General features: G+C 35.1%; 2 protein-coding genes across 2 annotated transcripts; both read right to left on the bottom strand.

The window, feature by feature from the left end:
* Positions 1 to 727: 727 nt before the first annotated feature.
* Positions 728 to 6,524, bottom strand: LOC123320902 (serine/threonine-protein phosphatase 6 regulatory ankyrin repeat subunit A-like). Its single transcript, XM_044908395.1, has 2 exons — positions 6,003 to 6,524; positions 728 to 1,557 (listed from the first exon to the last, which is right to left on the bottom strand). Exons 1-2 carry the CDS (start codon positions 6,292 to 6,294, stop codon positions 893 to 895), a joined length of 957 nt encoding a protein of 318 aa, XP_044764330.1. The 5' UTR covers positions 6,295 to 6,524; the 3' UTR covers positions 728 to 892.
* Positions 6,525 to 13,238: 6,714 nt separating this feature from the next.
* On the bottom strand, positions 13,239 to 16,444 carry LOC123321079 (putative ankyrin repeat protein RF_0381). The gene is made up of 2 exons (XM_044908583.1): positions 16,337 to 16,444; positions 13,239 to 14,238 (listed from the first exon to the last, which is right to left on the bottom strand). Exons 1-2 carry the CDS (start codon positions 16,442 to 16,444, stop codon positions 13,942 to 13,944), a joined length of 405 nt encoding a protein of 134 aa, XP_044764518.1. The 3' UTR covers positions 13,239 to 13,941.
* Between the last annotated feature and the right edge of the window lie 7,878 nt (positions 16,445 to 24,322).

Here is a 24,322-nt window from a genome sequence, read left to right as displayed (position 1 = left end):
AGTCTCATTCAATATTTATTTACAAGAAGATCAACAAAGAAGAGTATATAAAACAAATAAATATGCAATTATGGAATCAATATAAAAACTTTATGTACAGATGAAAACATCACATGGTGTATTCAACACGAAGATAAATAAAATAATTTATAATACATGAGTATATAACTTATTTTCATGAACGTATATTACAGGTATATCGACGAAATCAAATATTTAAAACAACTAACTATAAAATAAACTATAATATATAAATAAAAAGTATATACAATATTGGCCCCTGAATCATTTTCAATATAATGAACTGTCACTTCACTCTTTGGCAACAAACTTTTCACGGGAGCAGGTCTTCGAAACGAATTGGCATCTAATTTCACCATTTCCTCAGTAGGAAAAAGTCTCACTATTTCTTCTACTGAGTGAATGCTCAATTCGTTTCCACCGATTCGTGTGAAGAAATCGCGAAAGATATTTTCGCCTTGCAACCTTTTCAAACCGATCTTATATCTCCAAGCCAAGTTTGACCCATAAATAGGAATTCTTTTTCTGAAAATCGGAAACTTTTTCCTGAAAAATTTGGACAGTTCAGTTCTCGTAAGATCGTTTTGAAAAACATTAGCCAGGCTCCTCTCATTTGAGGACAAGATAGTGAATAGTGAGACTGCACTATCATGCCTCAAGTGACGGTCATTCAGGATGCACAATTCAATTTTACAAGATTCTCCCTATCCGCCCTTATGCAAGGCAGAAGCAGGGGATCCAAATCAAACCTGCCCTTGAATTCCTGAACAACCATACCTTTCACAATTTCCTTCACTTACGAACGATTGCTCCGGACAATGTAGTCCATGAATGTTTGGTTTGAACCATTCAAAATGGCAGCATATGCCCCCTATTCCATCAAAAACATGAGGAAGTCGACCGAATGATTCAAACAAGCCGCCAAGTGAAGTACGGTTCCAAATAACCCTTGATCCCAGTTCAAGTTGCCTCCATATTTTAAAAATAGTTGTATCAACTTTTTATTCCTCGCTACTGAATCAGCGGGTAGGAGTCTCAAGAGAACTTGAATCGGCGTAGATCCCCTGGTATCTTTTGCATTGGGATCGGAAATTTTTTGGAGCAATAGATCGAATATATCTATATTCATAGCTGGGCCTTTGGAACAAAGGATGTGTAGGGGGGTACATCCATATTTGTCTTTGTAGTTCACATTCGCACCGTTTTCTACGAATATTTTGATTTGATCCATGGAATTGTGATATCGGACAGCCCAATGCAATGGGGTTTGTTCAGCCTCATCTTTCGCATCTATGTCTGCCCCATTTTCCAGGAGGATTTTTATTATATCAACCCTTCCTGTTTTTGCAGCTTCGTGCAATGCTGTAGACTTTGATTTTGACGTCATATTTATTTGTAATCCTCTTCTGCCAAGAATATACACAATAACGTCTTTTAGTTTTCGGCTGACTGCTATATGCAAGGCTGTCCTACTTCCTCCGTGAAGGGTGTTGATATCTTCCACATAGGTCAAAAAAGTTATGATCAAATCTGAATCTGTAACAAAATAATACCTACTGAAAATCAAAGTGATGACCACAGTTTCATTAGGATAAAATTTATTATCATAATTTATATATTTCCTTATTTTTCACTATAACGATTTTCGTGCAAAATTTCATCGCGTTCTTCTCGAGAAAAAGCCTGGATGTCCTATTAATGATTTTATATTCATTTTTGGGCCCTTGTTCCTAGTCTCGTTCTTTCGTTATCATTCAAGTTGGGAAGGAAAAATGAGAATTTGGAATTTTCATGGTAGGTTATTGATCCGAATGGTCAAGATCGTTAATGGTAGAAAATAGGCATTGGATGATTTCGGAGTTGTACTCACATTTTTCAATACCTATTGAAAAAAAAAACCCATGTTATGGAATTAAAACCCAGTGAATGGTTTCAAATTACTCTAACGAATATTCAGGCAAAATTTTGTGGAGATCGTATTTCTAGAAAATATCACACTGGTTTCGAATTTGAACAAGCGTGTTGAAACAACCTATACTTCATTCAAATTTATTTAAGCAGTCGGTTGGCCATGAAATAATTTTCTCAAGTTTTTGTAACTATAGTATATCCAAATCCAAGAGGCCAGCAGTAAACATTGCAGCATGCAATGATCACGCGTCAAGAACGTGATAACGCAGAGGTGTACTAATAAATTTAATTCCGAGAGCGTTATATTTTAAAACTTTTTGAGTGTTCCAGTTCCGGTGAAAAATATGTATGCTTATCTACGAGTCTCAGTAATGAACAATTAATCTAAAGTTCCCACTTTAATACATAATATGTATATAAATGTGTAACAATATTTTTTTGTAAAAGTGACTAGCCCGTAGTATCGTCAGAAGATGCAGAACTTTCTTCTAAGTTGACGATGACTGGTGTTATATCATCCATAATATTATCCAGTTTCCACATGTCTACCTCAACTTTTTGTTTGACATGTTCCACGCACTTTCTCCATCTTTCGGAAGTAACCCGTGAGAGAGCCTCTTGAAAAAGATTTTGGACGTCAGCCATTTTAAATGTGGCGTTTTTATCTGTCACGAAATTCTTGACATCAGCCCAAATCAACTCAATATAGGGTTCAGTTCGCAGTGGTAGAGCGGTAATCTAAGTACAGTAATATTTTGGGCCTTTGCGGTTTCATCCACGATGTATTTTTCAAAGTTTTCTTTGTACTGCCTGACTATCTGCAACAATTGCGCTTTTATGAGGTCAGAGGTGAAATCAATATTTTTCTCCCTCAACCATTGTTGGATATCACTCTTTCTGAATTGTGAATTAGGAATTTTTTCCCTTTTCCTTGAATGGTAAGGAGCATTATCTAAAACTACTATAGAATTTTTCCTCCAATTTAAGAAGTTTACCCTCGAACCACTTTTCGAAGGACTGACCATCCATTTCTTCATGGTAGTCACCAGTTTTTTTGGATTGGAAAGTCCAGAGTCCTCCAGTTAAAAAACCAGTGTCACTGCCAATATGACACACTATAATTCTTTGCCCTTTGCCTGGAAAAATATATTCACTTCATTTGAAAAAGAATGTTGAAATTGTTTTCCACCAAAAAGGTACTTACATCAAGTTTCACAAAACTTTGATTGCTCGATCAACGATTTGGCATTCGATTTCCCGAAGGAAATCATTGAAACTTTCATATTTCCGAATATATAGGAGGAGTAGCAGTTGAGAATCATTAAATGGGCGTGTATAGATAATTATCTGGTGCAAGAATGATATTCAGAATGCTTATGACCAACTTATCGACTGGAAACTAATTGACGTTCAGCCGTCAATCGATCGTTGATTCTCTGATCAAGCCTTATGAAACCGAGGGTTAAACGAGGGTTAAACTCAAAATTCAAGACCTTACCAGACGGATTTTTTAATCCAGTAGGTCCAAGTAGTAAATCTTCCTGTTTTCATCAAGGAAGGCCCTAATTTTCGTGAGATAGTTTCTTCTCCAACATTTAATGTCGTCACGGTCCATTAAAAAACTGTTGCGTTGGCGACGTCCATATTTGAAATTAAGTTTTTTCAATATTATAGAGAAGGTACTCTTCTTAAAATTTGGCAAGTTCGAGTCTTCATTAACTACATATTTTTAATACTTTCTCTATAGTCGGGTGTTCATTTCTGAAGAAAACTCGTGAACTTTTCGCCGTATTACATTTTTATCGAAATCTGATAAGGACTCCCATTTGGTGGTCCGATTTTGATTTGTTGCCGGCTGTGATAGAACACCGGAATTCATGTATTCGGAAAAAATTCTCCTAACACTTCGAGCTCCAATGCCAAGTCTCTCAGCAACTCGGAGTTCTACGTCCTTTAAACACATTCCTGCATTTTGAATAATCTCCATTTTATAAGTATTCAAAATCATTTCTTTTATCTCGGCACTGAAGTGTCGTTTCAGACGTCTCTTCTTTGGAGGACTTAAGTCAACACGCGATTCCTCAGCAGTATCAGTACTTGACATTATCTTAAATGATTGTAACTTGAATAACTTGCTACAACTATAAACCAATTTACGAAAGAAAAAGCAATGAATGACCTCTGCAGTTCTGCACAACAATTCGCATACAATCAATGAATCAAACGTAATGCGGTTCTGCTTTACTCCCACCTGCAAACATGGCGTTCCTGAAGCTTTGACCAATAAGAGGAGTACCTCAAATACGATCACGCGTTAGTCAGTTTGTTTACGCTGGCCTCTCGGATTTGGATAGACTATAGAACTGAGTAAGGTTGGCACTCATGAAATGTCGTTAATGTCATAACGCCGTTGCCACAACTAATATCAATTTTTATTACGAGAATGCCGAAAGTGATTGAAAAAAGACACAGGGTTTCAGGAAGTGCTGTTTAGAATTCAGGCCCGCTCATTCAAATAGTTATACCCTGACATTCTAAAATCTACAATACGTCAGACGGTAGCGAACATATTCAATGTAAGAGAATTTATATAATGTTTCATCTGAATCTAAACGACTTATATTTCAGCTGGATGTTTCCACAATCAGAAAGAGTATGACAAAGAATTCCCTTCTATTGGGAGACCCAAAAAAGTGGTGGCATTTGAGAATTTTATGTTTGAGTGAATTAATGCGAAAAGGTAACTACAGGATTTTCGACAAATGTCATCGGAGAATAAGTTGCCTAAAATGGATTTTTCTATTTTTCATTTGACTTGTCCTATACAATGTAAATGTCTTAAGGTACTAATAAATACCTAATTATTATTATTATATCAATGTATTAAGATGAACAGCCACAAATACGCGCCAGTTGTCCTGTTACTTGTTTATTCATGTGAAATTTTTGTTCAAAGGTGAAGTTCATCTTGACTTGAAACTTCCTTGTACTTATATTGATTAAAGATGATTTTTGTTGAAGAATTCAACATTCTTGTAATTATCTGTTAATTCCTTCGGGAGATACCCATTCTCAACCACTGCATCATATGCATTTCATCTTCGGGTTAATATTTTTGAAATCTACAAATTATGTAAGCCAAAGAAGATAACGAACATTAACTCTTCTCAAGCTAGTGCATATTATAATATTACACTGATCTCTTGTATTTTCCATACAAATAACTGGATTTGGTATGCCTTCAATCAGTTTGTATAAACTTCAATTATGTTCGTCACATATTTTCCGAAGAGATTCGTCATTGTGATAAAATACGTAATAACAGAAACTTTTACGTAGAACGGGCACATAGCGTTGATTTAAAACCCAAAAATGTTTTGACAAGCGTCATAACCCCACATTTTCGTACTATACAGAGTGAAATGTGTCAAATTTCCATGGCCAACCGACTGCTAAAATAAAAGTGAATGAAGTATACTTCGCGTCAGTGAGGTGAATGAATTCTTTTCATTTCTTTCAACAATTTGCTGTAATTTTCGAATCATGAGGAGAAAATGTTACAAAAGCAAAATATTTCCCCAAGTCCAATTTAAACATAGGGTGTTCGGCGAATACAGGTGATAAAAAGTTCGGTATGAAGTGAATCGAGAAGGCGGTTTGAAAACCATATAAAGCTTCATGGAAAAAAATCTGGGAATCTTAATCATTAGCAAGTGAAGATGGATTGGTGAATGAACAAACTTTTTGAAATCGATGGGGACTCGTATGTCCGATGTGAACCCAAAAGGAAGCAAGCTCCATTCAAGAATTAACTGTCAACATTTCCAATCGAATATTATATGGAAGTTTCGGTAAACTGATAATTTTGAGCTCGGGAACGATTTGGTGAATTCCACAATGAAAATATCAAAGTAGCCCTTCAAATGAATTATATCAACACTTTTTCAAATCATTTTAGCATTAACTCTAGTGAATGGTACAAAATTATGGTTATGATTATGAATAGCAAAGAAGCCTTTAACTAAAAAAATCAATAAAAACTATCTGATTCAGGAATATAACAAACTTACCTTTATTTTGTAGAATCTTCTGTATAATGGTTTCCCTGCCCCTGCATTTCAAAGGATTTGCTCCATGTTTCAGAAGAAGGTCCATCACTAACTTATCCCTGGTGCTATGACGAGTCTTGTCACCTACCAATAATTCCAAGGCAGTCTTTCTCTGATAACTCCATGTATCCACAGTGAAATCCATATGTTGCAGCCTCTTCTCCAAAAAGTCGGCCACATTTTCGACGGTCCAATGACACTTTACATTCTTGACGAATTGAACAGCTGACACGTTTTTGTAATTATACTCCATGATATCCAACGAACTTGAGAAACAGTATAACCAAAAAGGATACTGATCTGAATATCCGGAAAAAAAAGAGTTGGCGAAGGTTCTGCACAACTGAAACTTGTGGTATATGAACTCTCTAAAGTCCGGTTATCTTATGAATATTTCTTTTTCTGGCAGCGCTTTCTATACAAGCTGCAACTCGTTTCGGCAATGGACCTGCGCCGAAGCAACGTAAAATTCGTTACCTGCCGGTACTTGTGAATCACTGCTAATATAAGAGTCGAATTGGTTACTTTTAAATCTTTCATAATTATTCTGAACAATTCTAGATAAAGTGAGTAAGAGATTTACGATAACAGGTATGATTTATGCGAACTGTTGGTTAAAGACTGTTAAACATAAGTATCCCTTATTTCTGGGACCAATATCGTGACTGTCATAGGCTGACCGTTGAAGATAGTATCAGATTGTATGCGCTTAATTTTATCGAATTGAAATCTTGCTTGTCTGAATTCTGGTTACCTTTATAACCTTGTAGAATATGTGAAAATGACCCACAGGTTTGTTTTTCAATTATAGATTTCTTATTATGGAAATAACAATCACATTTCGGTAATGAGTACTTACTTTGCTTCATTGTTCATCAGTATGATGGGCTAAAAATTGAATAGGACCACAAAAATAAGACATCCCAGACATCTTATAATTGTTTTGTCTTCTAACGAAATGCGTTTTGTCCGTAGTATAATTTTTTATGGATCCTGTGTTCTGGTACTTGTTGTTTCTTCTTCCCGAATGGACGAAAAGTGCGAAAAGCACGTTGCAAATTTGGGTTACCTAATATTAGTCTTTAAGTGCCAATTCGATTGCGAGCTTTTCGCTTTTTTATGCCTTGTCTCATAACGTATTTGTGGAAAGATTTCCTCAATTTCCTTCGAATGAGATCGACAGAAAATATATGCTTATGTTATTTTGTCACATTCATAGTTTTTATAAGATCGAAGCATAATTTCGAAACAATAGTAATTTACGTTCCGAAAGGTTCATTTTCGGGACAGCTGCGGAAAAAAATAATATCCATTATGGAACTTAATATTTGACTTGACCAATGATTGATTCATTTATTTTGAGACAATCATACATGCAGATAACGAAAACGTTGAAATTATGATTAAAAACCACAAATAGGGTGTTTTTCATTCGTTTGAAGTTTAATGAAGCCTCACTGGGCCCGGTCTTGATTTTTCTCGAATTTTAAAGTTCTATCTCATGAAACTAACAACCAACTTCAAGCTGAATAAAAAATTTCAGTCTAATCTATCGAGAATTTCAGGAGTTATTGCCAAACGAAAATTTGATAAATTACAGAATACCCTGTATAACATGTTGAATATCATTTAAGCAATTCTTATGAACGCACCCCATCTGACATAACTCTGTGTTCAGACAAATGATGTAAGTCAGTCTATGTCAATCATAAATGGCGCGGCGTCTTTTAGTGTGTGCTATATTCATGTGTTGTATGAGTTGTATCTGAGATATTACAAGTTATAACTTAAGAAAAGTGTTTCATTAACTCTGCTAATTCATCAGGTTATGGTGCCCAGAATTCCAGACACGTTAAAAACTGTGTACGGATAAAAGAAAAGGGTGATTTTTCTTTTCTCTAAGTTGAACGACTTGTGTGGTTCGGCGGTGATACATCCATTGGCGGCAACGCGAAAATTTAAAAGATGGCCACCGAAAATTCCATCAAAGTTAAACCATTCGACGGAACAGGATACGGAAATTGGGAATTTCGTATGAAGCTATTATTAGAGTACCATGAAGTACTGAACACAATTTCCGAGGAAATCCCAACTGATGCAACTAAACTAGCTTTGTGGAAAAAGGCAGATCTTCGTGCCAGGAACCTAATCGTGCAATGCCTTTGTGATAATGTACTGGAAATGATCAAAAGCAAGCAAACGGCAAGGGAAATTATAAATACATTAAAGAGCACATATGAAAAAAGCGGAGTAGCGTCCCAAGTTCAGTTACAACGGAAATTACGCAATATGAGGTACAATGCAGGCAGTTCTTTGAATGAATATATTGTGGAATTTGAAAAAACGATCGCTGAACTCAAGAACGCTGGTGGAAATATAAATGATATGGAAGTGATATCACAACTTTTGGCATCCATATCAGAACCTCAGTATCAAAGTGTTGTCACAGCAATAGATGTTTTGCTATCGCAGAGTGGAAATACAATTACTCTAGATTTTGTCAAAAGCAAGTTACTTGCTGAAGAACAGAGACACGCAACAAGTGGTGAGGGAACAAATGGTGAAGGTACAAGTACTGCATTCTACGGTGGACAGAAAACATCTAAGAAAAAGTTTCCTTTTAAATGCTATGGCTGTGGTTTACGTGGTCACAAAAAGTCGGAATGTCGAAGGATAAAGGAAAACAAGAAAATATTCACGAAGGTAAATGTGGCTGAAAAAGATGATGAAATTTCTTTCATTACATGTCTATCCAATGAAAAGGTAGAAAACAAAGAAAATATTATGAAATTTGTAGTCGATTCAGGCTGTACAAACCATTTGGTGAAGAGTGAATATGAAAAGTTTTTGACTAACAAAAAGCAAGTGAAGCACTCCATTAAAGTGGCAAAAGAAGGACATTGTGTAGAAGCCAATATAGAAGGAACTTTACATTTAGAAACTAACAAAGGTTTGAAAATCAAGCTGGAAAATATTCTTGTATGCAAAAATCTTACTCATAATCTCCTTTCTGTGAAGAAAATTGAAAGTAAAGGAATGAAAATAATATTTGAGAACAGCAAGATTGTTGTGAAGAAGAGGAATGACAGTCCTTTGATCTCTGGTCAGTTGCAGGGTGGTCTATATGTGGTAGATATGTGCATACCAACTAATTATGCAAGTCTAACATCGTCAGAAGAACAGGAATTATGGCATAGGCGAATGGGTCACTCATCTTATTTCCCATCAGAAAAAGTTTGTGAAGTCTGTCTCCAGGGGAAACAAACTAGAAAACCTTTCAAGTCTTTACCTGAGGAAAGGAAAGCAAAGAATATCCTTGAATGCATCTCCAGTGATGTTTGTGGACCCCTGAACCCAGCTAGCCATAATGGTAAGCGTTACTTCATTTCGTTTATAGATCACTACTCCCATTTTACAATTATATATTTCATGAAAAATAAAAGCGAGGCCCTTGAAAAGTTCAGAGAATATGTATCTCTTGTGGAAAATAAATTCAAGACTCTTCCAGAAAGATTGAGGTGTGACAATGGTGGGGAATATGTATCCCATCAATTCAAGAACTTCTGCAAAGAAAAAGGTATCAAGATTGAATATACTATCCCTCGTACTCCAGAACACAATGGGGTAGCCGAGAGATTCAACCGAACAGTGTTGGAAAAAGCTCGTTGTCTAATTTTCGAAGCCAAATTACAGAAGACATTTTGGGAGGAAGCTGTAGCTGCAGCAGCATATCTTGTCAATCGCACCCCAACTTCTTCATTACCAGTTAACAAGACACCTGCTGAAATTTGGTACAAACAAAAACCAAACCTGTCGAAAATAAAAGTTTTTGGCTGTATAGGCTATGTACACATACCGTCTGAAGATCGACCCAATAAGTTGGACCCCAGAAGTCAAAAAATGACTCTAGTGGGCTACACAAACAATGGCTATCGTTTGTGGAACCCAAAAGAAGAAAAGGTTATTTCAGCGAGAAATGTGGTCTTCGATGAAACCCAATGTGGAGTACCAGGAGTTGAGGAGAAATTCAGAGAAGTGAGTCTTCCAGAAGAGAGGAATGAAGTAGTAGGCACCAACAAACAAGAAGACAGTGTTCAATCGGATGGGGCAGTTGAAAGTCCTGTCACTGAACAACTTTCTAATGAGGGTCAGAGACCAAGAAGGCAGATAACAAAACCAAAACGATTCATGGATTATGAAGTTGACTTCAATGATGAAAGTATGATGGTAGCACTCTTAACAGGTCTTGACGCCGACATACCCCAGTCCTATTCCGAAGCAATTTCACTAGACAGTGGATGGAAAGAAGCAATTCAAAGTGAGCTGGATGCTTTGAATAAAAATGAAACTTGGGAAATTGTTAGGAGACCACAAGGTGAGAAGGTGATAGATTCAAGATGGGTTTTCAAGAAGAAAGACTGTCCAAATGGTGAAATCATCAGAAAGGCAAGACTCGTGGCTCGTGGTTACCAACAAGGCGAATGTGACAGTGCGGAAATATACTCGCCAGTAGCGCGAATGCTCTCAATCCGAGTTCTTTTGTCATTGTGTGTTGAAAAACGTCTCTTCGTTAATCAATTAGATGTGAAATGTGCGTTTTTAAATGGTGACTTACCTAAATCGGTATACATGGAAATTCCTGATGGTGTGGAAGTGAAGTTACATCCAAAGAGTGAGTACATTTGTAAACTCAACAAAGCATTATATGGTCTACGAGAAGCACCTAAATGCTGGTACCAGAAACTGCATTTTCAATTGCTAAAATTGAACTTCCAAAGATCCAAGTCAGATCCCTGTTTGTATTTCAATGATGATATTTACCTAATTGTGCATGTTGATGACATAATTTTATTTAGTTCATGCATGGAAAAACTACAAGTTTTCAAGCAGAAATTAATGTTGAAATTTGAAATGCGTGATCTTTCACCGATATGTCAAGATAGTTTTACTGTTGTATTTTTGGGGATAACCATTGAGAAATCAAATAATATGTTATTTCTTAACCAGAAAGATTTAATTAGAAAAATATTGAACAAATTTAATATGACAAATGGTAAACCCTTGAGCATTCCCATTGCTCCAAGACTGAATCTAAGAAATAATAATTGTTTAAACTCTGAAAAATCAAACTTACCTTATAGAGAACTTATAGGATTCCTTATGTATGTTATGTTAGGAACAAGACCTGATCTGAGTTACTCAATACATTATTTCAGTCGTTTCCAAAATTGCTATACAAAAGAACACTGGTCACATTTAAAGAGTGTTTTACGATATTTAAAGTTGACTGAAAATTTTGGTATCAGATATGTGAAGTCAGCAACTCTGAACAGTCAAATTATAAGTGCTTACACTGATGCAGACTATGCAAATGATATAAATGACAGGAAAAGCATTTCAGGTTACGGAATAAAAATCTTTGATAACTTTGTTTTCTGGAAATCAAAGAAGCAGGCAACAGTTTCACTCAGTACTTCAGAAGCTGAATACATTGCAGTATCAGAATGTGTAAAAGAATGTGTCTTTGTAGGTCAATTACTCTCAGAAATTCTTAATCAGAATGTTTTCCCTGTTAACATCTATGAAGATAACCAGTCATGTATAAAAATGTCTAACACACTTGAAACTAAGCGTAGCAAACACGTAGATGTTAAGCATCATTTTGTAAGAGAATGTGTTTTTGAAAATAAGATTAAACTCAATTATATTCCAACTTCAGAACAGGTAGCTGATATTTTTACCAAGTCATTAGCAGCTCCAAAATTCAGATATTTTGTAGAAATGTTGGGCATTTGTGCCAATGACCATAAATGAATGTATAATAATGTAATATTGTGCATTAAGTCTCTGTTATATCTCAAAAGAGTGCATAATATCTTTTTGTTATTATTGTTTGATAATATAAAGTTGTAACTCTTAGTATATAAGAATTGAGGGGGTGTGTTGAATATCATTTAAGCAATTCTTATGAACGCACCCCATCTGACATAACTCTGTGTTCAGACAAATGATGTAAGTCAGTCTATGTCAATCATAAATGGCGCGGCGTCTTTTAGTGTGTGCTATATTCATGTGTTGTATGAGTTGTATCTGAGATATTACAAGTTATAACTTAAGAAAAGTGTTTCATTAACTCTGCTAATTCATCATAACAGACCTTAGGGGTGAAAATTAATTTGATGACAAATATAATAATATACAGTTGCTTGAGAAGAGTTAATGTTGGTTATCTTCTTTGGCTAAAGCTTGAAGACGTTACATCAGTTGTCGAACAGAAAAACCATTTTGGTTAATCCAAGTTTCGTCAAGAAACACAAATCTTTACACACAAAGATTTATATTGTAAGAAAGTAATTTTATCTGAAACGACATGCATTTGTTCACATATAGAATTTTTCGTTCGTTCACCCTTTTTTGTATAACCCATTGATTTTAAGATTTTGTAAAGTGATGTCCGTCTCCCGTTATATTTTGCATGATTAAGTTGTGTGTGTCAATAGGTACTGAGTGTTCATTTTTCAAATTATAATCCCAAATTTGCCTTTGCTGGTTTTTTCTAAAAATAAACTTTCTGTTCTTTTCTTGCCAAAATTCTGTAGAGAATTTCTGGTTCTTACAAACGGCTTTATATTTGTGTTGTTTGTTTGAGATATAACTCTGTATATTACAATTTTATATGGATTTTCAACCACATGTAAAGGATGGTAAAGGAAAAAAGGGTTTCTTTTGATTTCAGAAATCTTCTGTCAAAATTTAAGTTAACAAAAGAAATAAATAGGGTTTCGACACAAATTAAACCCCACCAGTATTCAAAACATAAATATCAAATAAATAGTAATATATAAATCAATTCATTCAAATGAATTATAAAATGTTAGATTTGAAAGAAATGGTAATGAGATAAATGAAAATATACAAATGAGCACTGAATAAAATATTCCGCACAAAATTGTCCGCGTTGTGATTTTGGAAATTCGCTACTCTTTCAGTAGCGTAGGAGCAGACCTTAGAAAAGGAATCGGTTTCAGTTTGACCATTTCCTCAGTATGACAAAGTCTTATTATTTCTTCCACTGAGTGAATGCTCAGATCGTTTCCACCGATTCGTGTTAAGAAATCGTGAAAAATGTTTTCAGACTGCATCCTTTTCAAAATCCATTTTATAGTTACAAATCAAATTCCGCCCATAAATACATAGGAACATAGGAAATTTTCGCCTATAAAATTTGGCCATTTCATTCCTGGTAAGAGCATTTCTGAAAATATTTGCCAGTGTTCTCTCATCCGAGGACAAGACCGTGAATAAGGATATTGTTTTTCGTTCCCCAGTTGACGGCCATTAAGTAAGCAGAGTTCAATCTTACACGACCTCACATATTCATTGATTTCACGGTCTGTCCTCACGCAATTCAAAAGTAGGGGATCCAAATCGAATCTTCCCTTGAACTCCTGGACAATCATATTTTTCACGATTTCTTTCACTTTCTTCCTATCGCTCCGTATAATGTAGTCCAAGAACGTTAAGTTGTCCCGTTCAAAATGCCCGTATAGGCTCCCTTTTCCATGAGGAACATCAAAAAATTAGCAGAATGGTTTGAAGAAGCTGCCACGTGAAGCACGGTACCAAATAAACCATCTTCCTTGGTCAAGCTTCCACCATATTTCAAAAATAATTCTACGAGTTTCTTATTACTAGGCAGGGAATTGACTAGTAAGAGTCTCATCAGGTTATGAATTGGTGTAGATCCCTTTGAGTCCTCTGTGTTTGGATTGTCCATTTTTCGGCGCAGGAGATCAAATATATCCATATTCACTCCTGCTCCTTTAGTACAGAGGATATGCAGGGGTGTACATCCATATTCATCCTTCGAGTTAACATCTGCACCACTTTCAACCAGTGTCTAGACTAGATCCATGGGAGTATGGAATCTGACAGCCCAATGCAGTGGAGTTTGTCCCGATTCATCTTTAGCCCCTACGTCCGCCCCATTGTCCAGGAGGGTTTTAATGATATCTAGCCTTCCTGTTTTTGTAGCTTCGTGTAAAGCTGTCCATTTTCCATTCGTCCTCATGTTTATATCTAACTCGTTCCTACTGATAATATATTCCACCACGTCTCTCAATCTCGTACGGACGGCTACATGCAGGGCCGTATTTCCTCCGTGAAAAATGTTTATATCTTCCACACACCCAAGGAGCTAGCTTCATGATCAAGGCAGAGTCTGTAACAAAATAATGTTGAGAAAACATTGGCCAAATAGAATGGGGCCGAAACTTGATGAAGATCAATAATTGAATACGTGGCTGGAGCAACGTTGGAAGTTGCAAAATACGAATTTTGAGGACAACCGAAAATAAGAGAAATTTGAATGATTTCGAAATATATCAGGAAATTTTCACATCCAACGTTGTTCCGAAATGAGGCGAATATTTCTATAGATATTCCCGGAACTTCGATCATATTAATCTATGTTTGCATTAAGTTCTTTTATAATGACCCGGCAAACCTAGTTTTGCCATTTAAATTATTTCTAGGGTAGATAATAATAACTAACTCATCGTGATTGCTCGATTGGTCGTAAAAAAAGAAATGCCTTTTTTTCTGTTCTGTACAATTTTTTTTGGGAATATTTTGTTATATAAACCTTGCCCTAACAATAATAAACACAACAAAAAAAAGAATTGTCCAATTTGGTGCGATCGTTTGAACAATAAAGCATTTTGAAGTAAACCATAGATCCTCTTTTATTAATATAGAAGATAATACAATCAATAGCCGGAAATTTAATATTGCAAAATTTTTTTAACAAATTTTCTTGCAAAAATCTGAAAATAATTTTGAATATTGGAAATTTATTCAAATTGATTGATTGAGGTAAATATATATACCTATAGTTATTTTCCTTACAAGTGCGGAAGATGACTTTCCCGCAAGCGACTACCGTTGAACGAAGGATGCCAAGACAGGTTCGGACAAGCAGTTACATGCAGGAATGACTTTACGCATGGGATGGGAGTTTTATTTTCTGTCCATTATTCTTCGCCCATTCCATCAGTTTCTAGAGTATCACTGCGGGAAAAATTACTTCCCGCCAATTCCAGGAGAATTTAGCTTTCTCACACTCCAGGGAAATGGACGTCGAAGAAAAATAAGTGCGAGAGAGTAGGTAAAAACGCAGTAGAGCAAACAAAAATCTTTTCAGAAAAATTGAAAGATCCGTAGTTAAAACAAGGTTTTACAAGAAGGATTTCTTAAAGTAGTTTTCCAAATGAAATTTGAGGGGCGAAGCAAATATAAAGACCGAATAAATTAAGAAGGATTTGAAGGCCGAATCAATAAATCTCTAAGAAATTTGAAATCTTTTTAGCCCTGGTCTTTCAGTAATGGCACTTCTGCTATTTATTTTTGGACAAATATGTTAATACTCACTTCATTCCTTCAAGGGCCATTTGGTCACGTATAATATAGATGATGTTGGGCTTGTAGAGGTTTCCTCAGATGATTATCGCAGTTCCTATTCGTAACGTTACTCTAAATTAAGAATCCTTGAAGAAGAGTAGAACTTATAATTTTTATTTATTCTATTTGTACTCTGCCTGGAGATTGTTCGAGATTGTTCAAATTTCACAGAATAGAATTTTTCAAGGAGGTCATCTCGAATAATTTTCCCTCGATATATGAGGAAGAGAATCATTTAGGATGTAAATTATACCTTGAAAAAATCTCGAAGTTGGGCATGATATGGAGTGACTCTGTCTGTGCTAAATTGGGGAGTGCCAAGAAACCGAATACTTGACAGCCATCCCACAGCCCCTAAACAACCAGTAAATTCATTAACTCGGAAACTCGGTGCCATTTTTTAGCAGACACCACTTTTTAGCTGTTTCTGCTGAACAAATATTGAAAAATGAAATTTCAATGATACAACTGTGGAATTAGCTATAATACTTCAATTGAACTTTGAAGCTAATACATTTTTGAAACACAGAAAAAATAATACAGGAATAAAAAAAAGTTCAATAAAAATAACATTAATTGAAAATATGAAACGAGATTATCTTTAATGATTATAATTATGCACTTGGAAGATTTCTATAAAACTCGCCATGAAGAGGGTTTATCAAATACTGTATCATATCTGAAAGATCTTTCTTCTTTTCTTTCGAAATTGGTAAAAATTTTGTGTAGAGAGGTGGTAGATCGTGATAATGAAAATTATTTTCATCTCCGGAAAAAACACGAAATGATTGCCAGGGTTTGAATATATTATGAGAATCTCTGCTATACACCGTTACTGGGTCATCTGCACTGATCTTCAACCAGACGTACTGTGTAATTTTAATGTTTGTTTTAATTTTTCTTGGCACAATCACGTCGATGTCCTTGAAATCGTCCTGTTGCATTTCGAATGTTTTAAAAGGTCTGCCTTTATTAGCACTTGTAAATACAGATATCCAATCAGAGGGAACTAATAATATCGAGGTCTTTTTCGCCCTTTCAATGAGGGCAAAGTCGCGGTCACAAGGCAAAAAACTCTGTCCTGTAATAAGAAACTTCTGGTGTATTTCAGAGAAGTATCTCAATGACATCAAAAAACGATAAACCTTGATAATATTCCAGTTATTATTCTGACCGGTACAGAGGTCAGACCAAACAATTAATTTTCTTTCTTCTCCCTCATAAGTCGAGATGACATATTTCAATATACACGAGCCGATTTTTGGAGCCTCGCTTGGCTACACATTCATGCCATAAAAACATATTGGCCTGATCTATAGACATACTGTGTATACATACATTGGAGGAGGAATACTGATGTTGATAGAAATGAATGTGTTAATTGAGGGGTGAATAAAACTTGCTGCAAATAGTGCAAATCAATACATAAAGTTATAAAATTGCTATTTTTCGAGTCTTCTGCGAGAGTTTGATAGGCCTGGTCAGCTTTTGTATGGTGGATAAGACTTTCTTCTTCAATTTTTTGCCGATCTATTTCGCTAGAAGCAAGAACTATTCGAGCAAAATTTTTATCATCATTATCTATCAAAAATAATATCATTGATAGAAATCCTACATAGATTCTGTTATCTGTGAATTTTCAATCTATGAAATACTGTTCTGATGACAGGTGACATAACCACAAGTAACCGGTAACACGCGAAAAATCGCCTTTATTTTGGCGTTTTTCGAAAAAATGTTCTTATTTTTTCAATAATTTGTTTGACTAGTGGGAATCATATACGTTCTTCTAGTTCCGTTTCTTGCATTACTGGTAAGTGATTGATATTTTGATAATTATGTTTGGGTAATCATAATGCTTGGAATTTGTCTGCTCACCAATGGCTTGAGAAATTATACGTTCTTCAAAGAAAAATTGTATTTTAACAAGTTGAACGTTGACTTGGTTAAGGCCAGCGGTTCGATGAGACCGCTGTCTCGAAAATCACTCCAACTCAATTGTGGCTATTCTTGAGATCTCATAACGGGCCGCTTGGCCACACGGAGTGCTTTTTGGCTTGTCGAAAAAGTTGGAAAATATGATTCTATATTATATTCGTTCAAAAAATACTACCATTGAGTTTGAGTACTAATACTAGGTACTTCTTATATTGTTCAAAATCAAGGGTGGTATGATTTGTAATTAAAGAGTAGATTAGAACAGTAACAACAAAAATAATATTATATGAAAAATATCACAAATTTCAGACTTAGAGATATAAAACTTAATCTAGGTATTATAAAGATCAAAATTTACAAAAAAGACCTTCTGGAATAAGAAAAATCAGACTTAGAGGTATTAAACTTAATCTATCTATCAACAAAACCAAAATGAACAAAAAACTTCTGGAATAAAAAAAATATAGTCCATTCAAGAATTATTGACATCTCAGGTGGCTATGGAAAATCGAATTCAAGTTGGTAATAACCCATAAGTTAAGATTTTGAATGCTGATTAATATGCTTTAAATTCGAATATTTGTTCTTTTTAAATACCTTTCTAGGTTGAATTTATGTATTCGAGTTCTGTGAATGAAACTGCAGAAATTATTGAAGATCTTTTGGGACCAGATATTAAGCTGTGTCTGAACTTTCAAAGCCTACATGGACGTCAAGCATTCTTGAATGGACTATATTTACATATAATCTTCAAAATATCACACATCAATATCACATTGATCAGTCTTGAATTGTATACAACATAAAGGGAAGAAAGAAAGTGAATAACAACATCACTGTTGGCCTTAATAATTTTATGGCGCACATATTCTTCTAAAATTTCGCATTTTCTCCTTTCTATGGCATTCCTTTCCCTTTCGATTTCGCATTCGTGCTTCGTGCCGCCTCTGCCTTCTCTTATACCTACTCCTGGGTCTTTATTTCTAAATATTCTTGCTTCAGTTGCTTTTCACTTGCTCTATTCCGTTTATGTTACATACGTGTTTCTATTTCTACATCATCAGCACTTGGCATCTCTTCAAAATTTCCTGTGCTTTCTGAAAAATCTGTGATGTTAGGTTAGGAACTGTTTCGACAGTGGTCGATCCCTAACATTGAATTGTTATTATTGGTTTCGAGAAACCTCTCGGTATTTTCAGGCACAGAACTTGCTGAAGAAATGTCAAGGCTGTTCATTGAATGGTGGCATTTATTTTTTGGTTGAATCCCGAAAATTTCATCAATTGTCTCAAAAAATAAAAATCCATTATTATTGTTCTTGGCCTTGTAGCTTCTTAACAAGCTTTTCCATTTATTTTGAACATGTTTCCAATCTACCACGAATCCTGAACTGATCACGTCATTGGAAACATGTTCAAAAATATGTTTCCTTCTTCTGGGGGTCGTTGTATAGATTAAGCAAATGGTCTTTTGGTAGCTCCAGACATTGGTTGAAGTCAAATCTTCTTCTGGGGCTACTGATACTTCCTTAAAATAAGAGCATGATGCTCTATTCGTAGGTATCTGTTTCCAGAGACACTGTTTCGTTGAAATTTTCATTATTATCTGCCTTCTGTGCTTCAGACAGAGCATGACGCTCTATTCGTATCTGTTTCCAGAGACACTGTTTCGTTGAAATTTTCATTGTTATCTGCCTTCTGTGTTTCAGACAGAGCATGATGCTCTATTCGTATTTGTTTCCAGAGACACTGTTTCGTTGAAATTTTCATTATTATCTGCCTTCTGTGCTTCAGACAGCAAATATTTACAATATTCGGGATCTGAAAATATACCTCTACACCTTGAGAAAATTTTCAAAAAATTTAAGATAAATTTTACCTCTCATACTCCTCTCATATTCTTCTTTTGATACATTAATCTGATATTTACCATCTAGAATTAATGTAACCGTTTGCATTTCCTCCATTTTAATTGTTTTTTTCGGTAAATTTCAAAAGCAAATTTAATCAGAACTATCAAACGATTGCCGGCAAAAAGCTAAACATAAGGCTTGTTCGTAGAGTGGTTCACAACGGTTGTGAACTGTACAGAGCAAGCGCAAATGGATTTTCGCTACCCTAAAATGGAATTGCGCTTGCTCTGTAGAGTTCACAACCGTTGTGAACCACTCTACGAACAAACCTATAACCTAAATGTCACTTCAGGGGTTTTTCGCACTCGACGTTCACCAGCATTTGGGTTGGTGCAAGAGGGGGCAGAGAAAGGGAAAGCGAGCTGCTCCGGTGCTTCACGCCCTAATCAAAATGAACGCGTCGGTGCTCAAGGGAGATGCACTGGAGCTGCTTAAGCTGTCAAAAAGAAAGCAATAATTGCAACGACAATTCTACGAAATTGTTGTTTCCAGTTTGGGAAAAAAACAAGTTTAGCAACAAATGATAATTGGTTTTCATAATACCATCTGAAACCTACTAGAAGTAATCGTCTTCAGAGGCCAATAGATTGATAAAGTAAAAGATAATGTGATAAAATCACTTACAATATCCCAGTTTTTCCTGAAAGAACACATGTATGAGATGTTCCAGATAACTGTCGCGTTTAATACTCTTTAAACGATTGATAGGCATCGTTTATGAATTACTCTATTTATAAACGATGCCTATCAATCGTTGAGCATTGTGTTCCTAATGAAGCTTAACTCCACTATTATTCCCTATTCAATAACTGCGAAGTAGTTCTAGATATTAAGTGGGGTCATAAAGGAAACTCGTCCATTTCAGCGAAGTCTAGGAGCTTATTCAAGTGAGCCAAATGGTTGTGAGGACCATGAGAGGTTGATTTGTTCAAAGGGTCCCCTATAGCTATTTTCCTTGTCTCCGAAACTCCTCTTCTGATGAATTCATCATGAATTTTCTCTTCTACAAATAACCTTCCAGCAGCTATACAGTTCCTCCTCTATTGAAGAAAACAGTTATCATACCCTGAAAAAATGATCAATCAGACGCGAATTTTCTCTACCTAAGTGCAAAAAATGGCAACGTCATGAACCCATTGAGGCAACACAATTCATCTATATACAGAATGTCCCTGGAGTAACCCTACAGGGAATCCCAAAATGCTTGATTTTGGCTGTTTCTGGTACAGGTGGCCGCATTCGATATTTACATCTGATCAACCTGACTTCTCTGGATTGTGTGGATATTCCATCTAAATGTAGGGGAAGTAAATCAAGTGCGTTCTAGTATTCGAATCGGACTAGTCTGATGCAAATCTCTTGGCTCCGAGCTTTTGGGTGTAGCATATACTATACAGGGTGTCCCGTAAAGACCACGTCAAACGAAAACGGAAAGTAGATCAGAATGTGCTCTACCTGATGTGAAAAAATCGTTCATATGAAAGTCTCACAGTTTTATGAAAATGTTGAATGTTTATCGAGAATGGAGCATTTCTGTGAAAAACTGATTTTGTCACCTTTTCCACAAATTCTTTCATTTTGCAGATTCTGCTGTAACATATTGAATAATTCTCTTGAAAAATGTCAGTTAGTCCTTAAATTACTTATAAAATGAAATTATTTATTAATTGCAATGAAATAATGTAATAACGCACAGGACCTTCAACATCAACAAATCTATTGTGAAGAAGCTTTATAAAAATATCAATAATAAAAATTCAGGATTCTTATTAGAGCAAATGCTCCAAATGACCAACCTCTTCGCTAATACATGCCCATCATCTATTGAGAAATGCCTTTTTCAAACCATACAAACTTCTCCCCGCTTTTTTGGCTGCTGAAATACGAATGCGGTGTGCTTCATCTCTTATAGGATCCGAATAAATTTCCTTTTTTTTAAAAAACCCCAGTAAAAAAATCCAGAGGATTCAAGTCTGGTGAATCATTGAATCGCATCACATCATATCGATGTTCGAGAGTTCTTTAGGAAAAGAAAAAGAAATAAAAAAACTCAGTCAGTGAATTAGCATCTTAATAACATTTTATTGATTTGTTAATTGATTATTTTCAGCAGGAAGTGCAAAATGAAAGTATTTATGGAAAAGGTGAAAAAATCAGTTTTTCATAGAAATGTTCCATTTTCGATAAACATTCAAATATCTTTTTTCCTGAAGAAGGTTTTCACCTGTATTTTACGTTTTCGGAATCCTCACAAAATGGGCAACTTTTCAACGTAATATGCAGAAAAGGTCTAGTGTCTTTTTTTTATACCACGTCAGATAGAATTCAGCACAAAAAAACACTTCCTTCAGAACATGAATTTCAATTTTTTTTTTCAGAATCCCTGTATAATATTTTGTGGTATTTTTCATTGCATGAATTGGAGTAATCATTCAACAAAATTCACGGAAAGAAACTGATTCGAAAAGTATTTAATTGTAGCTTCTGCAAGAGAGAAAGCAGTTTAAGTGAAAAAATTCAACATTTCCATAAAACATCAAATATCTCGAAAACTGTGAGACTTTCATATGAACGATTTTTTCACATCAGGTAGAGCATATTCTGATCTACTTTCCGTTTTCGTTTGACGTGGTCTTCACGGGACACCCTGTATACCCTAGTACTTAGATTGCCAGGAAATCGTTATAGAAATCATAAAAATGGTGAATTGGCAAAATTTCTATTTGCAAACTATTTACATAGCGATATACCCTTTATTATCAAATTGCTTCATTTGACAAATTAATATCACAAATTCATAAAATTTTGTATACAGAATGACCACATAGATCTCCAAATAGATGAGATGAGAAGTTTTAAATTTTTGTCAAGCTTAAATTTTCGAAATTTTTTAGAAATCATGATAACATCACCCTATTAAGAAAATTGATAATATGATATGCTACAAACTACATCAAACTACATTATACACCTCCAATATGGTCTCTTAAAATTTCATGGCACACCCACAAATTCTGAAAAAAAAAATTGTTGAGAGTATTTAGTGGGCACGTCCTGGTTATTCGTCTTTCGTTTATTATTTCTTTCGGCCCTCAAGACGCAGCGATTATCTAACAGATAGTGATTTCCTAATCCTTTTTATTATCAGCTGATTTTCATCCCTTACATCTTCCGCTCGGTGTGTACGAAATTTTCATATAGCGACAAATTTTGGCAAAGTGGACACCTATATTCTGATGAAATTATCGAAACTATATCGGTTCATTATTCAATTACTGACGAGACATAGAAACGTTGTCCCCCTCTATTGATGCAATTCTTTTCCCTTAATATTTATGTGAACATTTTCTTTCTTTCAGGTTTTCGCAAGATATTCACCAAACAGCGAAAGTGGCTTAGGTACTTCTTCTTTTTGAAAAAGGAAAGGGAGAAGAATTCAAAGGGCAGAAATTGAATGAAATCGAACTAGATGAAGACGTCCATGTTACCACGCAGAATCTGAGGGGAGTGACAATGTTGAAGATTCAGCTTGTAACAATTTCTTGAAGACAACTTCAAAAGAAAAATTTGTCGTAGACATACAACCCGAAAGACCTGAGCTTCCTGGAACAGCAGAAACATATAATGGAGATAAGGATGATTGCACAGAGTTAGAAACGAGAACATGTGATGATGATCCAAACGATTGCTCAGTATCTGAATTCAATAGTAAGTATTTCAATTGAATGATTCCTTCGGTAGTTCATTTTGACTTACTCTTTTCAGTGAAAAGAAGGAAGGTTATTGTGGATTCAGAGGATGAAGAAGATTCTTCATGTTCAAGGAAAAAATGTGAGAAAATAATATTGAAAATGTGATTGAAAGTAGAAATGATCTTTTGCAGTGATGAAACTTAAAATGAGCGGTCGAAGGAGATGGTCGGAGAAAGAAAAAAAATTGGCTACTGCATATTTCAAAGAACATATCGAAATGAAAATTCCGTAAATGTGAAGAAATGTATACCTTAACAAGGAAGTTTTTACCGAGAAATACTGGACTCGATTGAAAACATTTATTTATAATACTTTTTCTACAAACGTCAAAAAATGACAAGGTTCGCGCATTGACAACAATATGCGAAGTGACCCTTTTTTTCATTTTCCTTCGTTACCATGACACCGTGCGCGAAGTAGAGTGCGAAATACTTACTTCGCACACTGCATGTAAACTATATGGGAATTTCATATCTTAACCTTTATATTCCTCAATCAAGCAAAAATCCAAGAAATCATTCATTTATTGATGTATAACAATAATTAAGGCTATCAAATTGTGAGAAAATTTAACACTACCTAATTGTATTTATTATTCACAATCTTAACATTAATGGTGCAGCCAGTGCACGAACCAATAATTAGGTATTCCTAAACAAGATAACTCAGATTCATCTCGTGATATCGTAGATTTAGGAGTTGGATAAGACTATCCATTTTTGATTTGCAAGCAACTGCCTTAGAGGTGACAGCACTTTATCCTGAAATTTCAATATTCTTTCTCATATTAAGCTAAGCATGTTACTGATTTTAGAATATTTTTGACGTTTGTAGAAAAAATTTTGTTTGCATCTCATGCGCGAAATACTTTGGTGATCTCGACTATTTTTTTAACTCGGCTGCGCCTCGTTAAACAAAATCAGTTCTCGATCACCAAAGTAGCATTTCGCGCACTAGATACAAAAATAACTATACCGAAATAAGTGATATAATAGGAAAAAACATTTCGCTTGAATGCAGCTGTAGCTTTAAGTTGAAATTTTAGAATAAGTCGCACAAATTTTATTCAAGAGTATTTATTATGATGATGGACTTAATAAAAATTTATTAATTTGCAATAATTTCATTTCATCATTGGCAGATTACAATACAGAGTAAAAAATGATAATGTGAGATTGCAATATTTTCCTTCAGCAGTATTATCTAATACTCATAGGGTG

Source organism: Coccinella septempunctata, chromosome 9 (assembly GCF_907165205.1).
Source record: "Coccinella septempunctata chromosome 9, icCocSept1.1, whole genome shotgun sequence".
NCBI classification, from domain to species: domain Eukaryota; kingdom Metazoa; phylum Arthropoda; class Insecta; order Coleoptera; family Coccinellidae; genus Coccinella; species Coccinella septempunctata.
The sequence above is the reverse complement of the archived record's forward strand: the minus strand, read 5'-3'. Positions and strand labels throughout refer to the sequence as shown.